The 8,025-nt window shown below is 42.0% G+C and overlaps 1 protein-coding gene across 2 annotated transcripts; it reads right to left on the reverse strand.

Moving 5' to 3' along the window:
* Positions 1 to 3,503: 3,503 nt before the first annotated feature.
* On the reverse strand, positions 3,504 to 7,660 carry LOC147625439 (rop guanine nucleotide exchange factor 1-like). Of its 2 annotated transcripts, none has more exons than XM_086818771.1 (8): positions 7,525 to 7,660; positions 5,988 to 6,362; positions 5,727 to 5,843; positions 5,478 to 5,632; positions 5,322 to 5,396; positions 4,966 to 5,241; positions 4,517 to 4,882; positions 3,504 to 4,372 (listed from the first exon to the last, which is right to left on the reverse strand). In XM_086818771.1, exons 2-8 carry the CDS (start codon positions 6,355 to 6,357, stop codon positions 3,932 to 3,934), a joined length of 1,800 nt encoding a protein of 599 aa, XP_086674897.1. In that variant the 5' UTR covers positions 6,358 to 6,362; positions 7,525 to 7,660; the 3' UTR covers positions 3,504 to 3,931. The 2 variants fall into 2 exon arrangements, with proteins under 2 accessions (XP_086674897.1, XP_086674896.1); XM_086818770.1 differs by lacking the exon at positions 7,525 to 7,660 and adding an exon at positions 6,703 to 7,433.
* Between the last annotated feature and the right edge of the window lie 365 nt (positions 7,661 to 8,025).

The following is an 8,025-nucleotide window of genomic DNA, read 5'->3' on the forward strand; positions in this document are numbered from 1 at the left end:
GTAGGCCCTCTTTCCGCCTCAACTGGATCTAGAAACACAGTGTATGACAATTTTTGACAAACTCAGTAAGTTTTGCATGCTCATACCATGCAAGCAGACAGCCATAGCCGATAACATAGGTCGCTTGTTCATTCAGTTTTGGAATCCCATTGGTGATTTGCCACGAACTATCACATCAGATAGAGATCCAAAATTCAACTTCCATTTTTAGAGAGCTTTGTTTAACAATTTTGGGACTAAGTTATAGTTGTCCAACCCATTCCATTCTCAAACAGATGGCAAAACAAAAATATACCATCAATTGGCCTTTGATGTTCTCAAGTCATACTACCATGACTAGCAGTCGAAATGGGAATAATATCTTCCTTTGGTTCAAGCAATCCTAAACGATACTCACTTATCGAGTATTGGCCGAACGTCGTATATGAGACAGCATTTGGTCGCCGATTATTGTCTCTTTTGATGAGATAAGTATCGCCATCTCTTGAGGCCAATAAACCCACCTCAAGAATCATGGAGTCGAGTTAAGGAGCGCCTTGCCAAAGCTCAAGAAGCATATACCCGGCAAGCCAACAAATCCAAGCGAGATGTCAACTTAAAGGAAGGGGATTGGATATGTCTCTTCATCACGAAACAATGGCTAAAGCAAGTCAGCAAGCATTGTCCCAAACTTTCATTCCAGAGTTTCAACCCATTTCCAATCATTCAAAAGTTAAATGATGTCTCTTTAAAGTTAAAGAGTTGCCGAAAAGTTAGATTATGCACAATGTCTTTCATGTTTCTTGGTTGAAGCCATATGTAGGTCCATTATTGCAAGATATATCAGAAAAGAAACAACCAAATATGATAGACATAGCTGAAGTCATAGAGCCAGAGCAAATTCTCCACCACAAATGAAAGCATGCATCCGATTGAAGAATACAATAGTTTTACACAAAGTTTAAAGACTAAAGAACCCATGAAACAATTTGGTTGGTTTATGAGTTCTTTCAAGAGTACCCCCAATTGTTGGCGAACTACTTGGAAGCCCTAAACCTACCGCCAAGTTAAGCAGGAAAAAATGTCACATGCACCCTACACTAGGGTACACAATGACACACTGGCATGATCATCAGTGCAACATTTGTACAAACGTAGCACCTTTTTATAAGAATATTTATCGTATATCGTGACCCCATTGTGAGCCCTCAATCCAAGGACAATCAAGCACGAGCTACATAGGTCAATCTCTGATCCTTAGAAGTCAGTCAAGTTTCAATCCTCTTAACCCACCCGGAGAATTTATCAATTAGTGCATGTAGAAGTCAACCTTAGCATTAGGTTAAGCATTAGTAGACATGTAGAAGTCAATACGAGTGTCCATGCACTTATTTAGTCTATCCAAGTGCTAAACCCAACCTTGGAGAACATTATTGACCGACTGACCAACATGGGAGCAAGCCTGTAACCAATCGACCAACATTTGCAATAGACCGACAGCATTTTGGGTACAAGTCTCCAAGCAACTAAGTCTCATCAAGTTGGGCAACAATAAAAAGACCTATTTATCAAAGCGTAACATTTTTTTAAGCATTAATTTTAGAATTTATCCACATAGTACTGGTCGACAACTTATGTTAGCCGACCAATAGCATATAAACATATAAATGCGATTATTGCAATCAACAACAGATCATTCAAGTATTCAACCAAGTGCAAAAGCAGACAATCATCCAAATCAACTCCAGGCTATTCAAGAAGGATCTCTTCAACATTTAACCAACATATGTGCAACCCTACATCTCTCTAGATTAGCATCAATGGCCCGAAGGATCTTCAACAAAGCCTTGGATTAGTGAATACTCAGCAGATGTTCCTTATGTTGGGCATTCATATCACTTGTTTACTGAAGCATTGTACAAAGAATAATATAAGCAAATATTCTTGCTTGTAGGGAAAGCACTTCAATGGATATTTGGAACACAATACTCTGTCATCTCCTTCATTCTCATTCTCTTCTCTCTCTACTCTCTCAACTGGATGCTAAAGATTCTCACCATAAAGATATAAAGAAGGCCCTGTTGTGCATTATTATGACCAAGCTCAATACATGTAACACAATACGAGGTTGAGTGGACATCAGATGTGTACTACTCTAGCAATGCATAAAACAGCTTTGATATCAAAATGAAGAGTTCTAAGTGAGGATTAAAGATTACACAGTGAGACTAAGGTGAATGGAAGCACTCCATTACTCACAATGTAGAGAGGAGAGAGAGAGAGAGAGAGAGAGAGAGAGACGAAATGCTAGAGAGATAATATTACACGACTCAATAAGAATTTAATTAATGTATCCAACCTCTACCAAGTACATGCTTTTTATAGGCAAGTAGTCTTATCTTTTGACTCTATCAAATCCAAGCCTAAGAGGCTATTCACACTTTCTAAACACTTACATTATATCATATACAAGCCTCAGAGACTATTCATACAAACACACACTAGTACACTCATGAAAAACGCTTACACGTAGTTACACACTACAACTACAATATAGTTACCCTTTGACATTGGAGTCCATACAATGATAAATAACAAGAGAACATGTGTTGTCTCTCCAACATCTATATATATACATATATATGTGTGTGTGTGTGTGTGTGTGTGTGTGTGTATATATATATATATATATATATATATATATATATATACATGTATGTATGTATGTATGTATGTATATGTACATATATATGTATATATGTACATATATATGTGTATATATATATATATATATATACATATATGTGTGTGTGTGTGTGTGTGTGTGTGTGTATCTACATATACATATACATGTATATACACACATATATATGTACATGTATGTATACACACACACACACATATATATACATGTATGTATACACACACACATATATAGATGTGTATATATGTGTGTGTATATACATGTAGATATATATATATATATATATATATATATATATATACATACACACACACACACACACATATATATACATATAATAGCATACATACATACATACATACATACATACATACATATATATAAAAGGATCGTGCAATTAGAAAAGGAATATCTTAGTGGCGTTCCAAAAATTGGCTAACAAAAACCCTTGAATATTTTAAAAAAAACCAATAATAAGATCCTTTTTTGTGATCTCTACTGTAAAGGTTTTTAAAAATTTTAGGAAAGAATGATTAAATCCAGATACGTTCATAGGTGCCTAGGCCCTCTATAAAGTAAGTCCCTCCTAAATGCCTTGAAAGGTCTGCCATGGGGAGAGGATTTTATAGCTACAAAAAGAGACGAGGGAGACGGTACGGTTGTAACAGAACAGGATGGGGCATGTGGGTGTAGTGCAGAGATTAACCATACACTTTTTGCCAAAAAGACTAGTCATCACCATACACTCGTACACCAAGACGTGTTCAGAACTCCACATGGTTAGCATGGACTTCTCATCATGCTCTGAATCCCTTACAGATGCACTAAACAACAGTTAGCTGGTGAGATCATGAGTATCTCAGTCAAGTACCTTAAAGCTAGCCCAGGGTTCTTAGTAAAACAAAGAATTCATTCCTGCCATGGGCCTTCAGGTTGAAGACCCCACATGGCCATACCCCAGCTCTGCATGGTTCAATGAAACTGAATGACTGTAACTGTCATTCTCCAAAGTCCGTGTTTCTAGTTTGTATTCCAAAGTATATCACAAACCAAAGTCATATCTCAAGCCTAGGCTCACAAAACCCCTTTGTCATCTGTGAGCCCAGAATTGAGGCCCCACGCTTCTGTTAAAATAGTGGCAGCTTCACAATAGCAGCAGCTCAACAACAGAAGAGAGCCAAACATTAGTTCTAAGGAAGCGTGTATTTTACACTTGTATCCACAACATGGGGTTGACAAGAATCCCCATCAATCCCTGCTTGGAGGGCTTCGTGAGGCATTGATGCTGCCTGAGTACGACCACTGCTTATTTGATCCAGGCCATGGAGGAGACTTGGCATAACGCTCCAACTCTTTGGTTTCTGCAGTGGCTGCTTTGACACTCCAGCCTATAAATTCTGAGAGACTCTTGCTCGGTAAAGATCGTGGAGGTGAAGCAGCCCTGAGAGCATGTGTGCTTGCAGATTTTGGCAGACCAGAGAAGTGTCCAAAGGAGCTTGCAGGTGGCAGCTGCAGGTAAATTTTGGGTGCAGCACCTCTGTTTGTGGAAGAATTCCTTGACAAAGTAGCATGTTGGTTACATCTGGTCACGTCATCTACATGTAGGACATCATTTATCCTTGACAAGACATTGAAAGCCAAGCTCTCTAGTACCCGTGAATAACTCTCTAGTATTGATTGACCCACATCCTGGGGCACCCACGAAAAGCTCGTTAGAACAAACCATATGAAGAACATGAAAGACACACGTGCACAAGATCCCACCCTTGCAATACAGAACCTTGTTGACAGCAACACATGGAGCAAACAGATGTGAGCACAAGGGTGACCCACCTTATTGTACTGGATCTTGTTTATGTCCAGAATCGTCTGGGGCAAGCCTGGAAATTTTTGCCTCAGCAACATCAGAAGGCTTTCGGCTTTCTCTGACAGCACCTCCCTTTTTTCCAGATCACCACCATCCTTGGAGAGTCCCCAAGCTGGCTTGGAACCAACCCGCCCATCCTTAAAGGCATGCGACTGCATTTGTCGGATTTGGAGTTTCCGTCGCCAGATGTGAATGGCAGCTTCGACACGATTCACCAATTCTAGAACATTGTGCTCATGAGCGGAGTCAATGGAGGCGATCAGTGCATCTGGAGAGAAATGGTCAGAACAGACAGTGCGATACAGAGCCTCGCCTAAGCTGGATCTGCCATTCTGCACAAATGAGTAGGATTATCAAGCAAAGGCCAGCACAAAAAAGCTTCTTACCAAGCTAGAAAGGTAGCATGACAATGCACCTTCGGTAGTGCCTCCCAATAGACTGTAGGAACCTCCATCTCTGATAGGACTTGAGCATTGATTGCCAATGCAGCTTTCAATATCTGATTAATGCTGTCTCTCTGGTGCTGCAAATGTTTCCTCGCATCCATCGACAGACCATCTGATGGAACTCTAGGGCAAGGAAGCCACCATTTTTCTTCTTGCCTGAAAGGCAGACTCCCATCCTTCTCAGCCATTGCCATAGCTCGATCAATGTACCAAAAATCAGTTTGGTCGAAGCTGTCTAGAGCCTCCTGTGAGTGAAAAAAGCCAGGGTGGCATTACACAGCTTGCTCTATAAATACCCAAGGTGTAGCTTCAGTAAGAAACTTACCAGTAGCATGGTATCAAGCTTACACAAGGCTGGAAGGTTCATGTGAAGATCTGACCGAGGTTTTGTCACCATGACCTACACGACATCAGAAAAAGCTGAACTACTACAGTGTAGGAACAAACCCAAAAGCCTATACAAAGGCAGCCAAATGCATACCTCAGTGGTGCTACCGTCCGGTAAAGCCTGCAATGAAGGCACAAATTCGACAATATGGTCGCTGACCGAGAGAAGCCAACCCATCTCTCTCCGCCATCTTACTTTCCGCTCTCGGGCCAAAGGTTCTAGCCGCCATAGCTCACCAAAAACCGAAGCTGAGAGGTCCACCGATGTCAGAACCAATGGAATAAAAGTATGCACTTTTTTGCATCAAGGCATTTCTTGACACAGCCATGAAAGATGCATTACCAGAGAGATTGGTGATTGCATTCGAGATGGCAAGGGCACTCGAAACTCCTTTACCTCCACCGGAAAGGTCTTCACCCAGTAGAATCTTTGCAAATCGTTCTTTTATCATGTCCACTTCTGCAAAAGGGATGCAGAAAGGTTCAGTCAAGGTAATTTGAGAATGTAAAGCTTGGCGCGAGCTCTAAAGATAGGGATGAGGGCACATGGACCTAGGTGGGAAGAGTTATACGGTCCTATACAAGGATGTTAACAGATACTAACCAGAAACATCTGACTCTTCAGTTTTCCTCTCCTTTCTCCCTTCCCATCCCAGTGTATCTCTGATGTCAATGTATCTCGGCAGGGAATTCAGCTTTCCCAAGCGAGACCTGTCCTTTGAAGCACGGGGCCATCCTAGTGGAGATGACTCCACGGAGGTGCTTGTCGTGGACTCATCTCCATCCCAGAGAGTGTCGCGAGGGCTTCCTAGCAACGAGCCCTCACCCAAGATGTCTGCACAGAAGCGGTCGAAGCTCGCAGTGGAGCTTGTCCCATCTGCACTCTGCTGCTCTGCAGACTCATCAGGTAGAACATCAAAGACAGGCTTGTCCAGCTTCGGCATGGAACGGGCTCGCAGATTCCTCAATATCATAGATCCTGTCACGAAAGACAACAACTTTTCCATCTTAAAAACCTATATCACATACGGGATGAAAAACTCTTCAAAGGAGAACACCCACATTTTTTCCCATCTAGGATGCAGAAAGCGTTATTTAACTCACAATGCTCAGCAGGAGTCCTATTTCAAGTAAGAACCCACATCCTACTTACTGTGATACTGAATGCATGCGCTATGAGAGAGAACCGATCTCAAAAAGCCCATCCCGCGTGTAGAGAAAACCCATACTTTTGATGAAGGAGCCCACATTTCTCATGGGAAAAAATCTCTCATACAGACTGCTTACTCTTGTCACCACACTGTGCTTCCATTACTTACCTCTGCTTCCAGTTGGGGGCCTTTCCATTTTTAGGCTATGCTCCAGTCACTAGGCCTTCTCTCCATTTCAGCTACATTATGGGTAGATCCATCGAAGCTCAAGAGTTGGGCATCTTCAAGTTTAAACAAAGTCCAAATAGAGCTCTTTATTCAAGGCTAGAACATGAGCAGGGAGCACCCCCTGGAGCTGAAGGAGACCGGAAGACTGGCTGTAGACAGTCGTCAAATGATGGCAGTGAGGCAAAGGAGATGGGCGCAATTGAGGAATTTGTCAGCTTGTAACCCGTACGGCCAACAGGGGCTTTGAGTTCTAGCCGGTACAGCGTGCGGCAAACGGTTTTAAGTACAGAGCAAGGGATTTCAAGAGGACCGTAGAGAAGCCCAATGTGCAATAAAATCCAAGCGTGGGCTCTCGATAGAATAAAAGCAAAAATGCAGACACCCACATGGTCATTGTTCTCTGTTGTTGGCCATGGCAGAGCTAAAAAGAGCTGACAGAAGGGCAAGGTTATGGAGAGCCCAACTCACAAAAGGCAGTGGAAAGCAGGCTTGCTACTAGAGGGCGCTTGGATTCCCTTGGATAAAGAGACAATAAGCAGATAGCAAGTGTTCCACAGCGGCAGCTGCAGACACTAGACCTAGACGATAAACGGATGAAGCTGTACTCTGGCAGAAAACGATCCGAAAAAGAAGAATCATGATGATGAAGAAGAAGAAGAAGATGAAGAGCCTTGAGCGCGGCCAAACAAAAAGACGTCTAGTCCAAAATCAAATTTTGTACCTTAGATCATAAATTTAAATTATTGTCAACAAGCACCTTACCTGGGATTAATTTCTTGAGTAGCCTCTAAGTGGCTGGCACGTTGACATGAACTCACAACAGGGCCCCCACCCTTGGCATGACTACATGACTTGGCACAAAGTGAGAGAACGTGGGCAAACATGGAAACAAACAAACACACACACACACTGTGACACACACCTCCCCAACATCTCTCACCTTAAATTTTTAATTCCATCCATCCTTCAATGCTTTGGTCAAGCCTTTCTTTGTTTCTTTCTGCCATGCCCTTTGTGGGCCTCTTCCACTCCCACTCCCACCTTGCTTGCACGTCCCACCTTGCTTGCACGTCCTCTTGCATTCAAACATCCCCTCAACTAACTCAATCTTTCAAACTGATTTTTGCCCAACACCTACTAGTAATTACTTTAGTATATGGATCTTATTGATTCAACAAGGATGGCTTACCTCACTAGCATAATGTACATGACCATGGAGCTTTCTTTTGATTTACACCAATCACAACCATATACGAACTTCAA

The sequence above is a fragment of the Cibotium barometz genome, chromosome 24 (genome assembly GCF_041138505.1).
Source record: "Cibotium barometz isolate CiBa-2024 chromosome 24, ASM4113850v1, whole genome shotgun sequence".
NCBI lineage: Eukaryota > Viridiplantae > Streptophyta > Polypodiopsida > Cyatheales > Cibotiaceae > Cibotium > Cibotium barometz.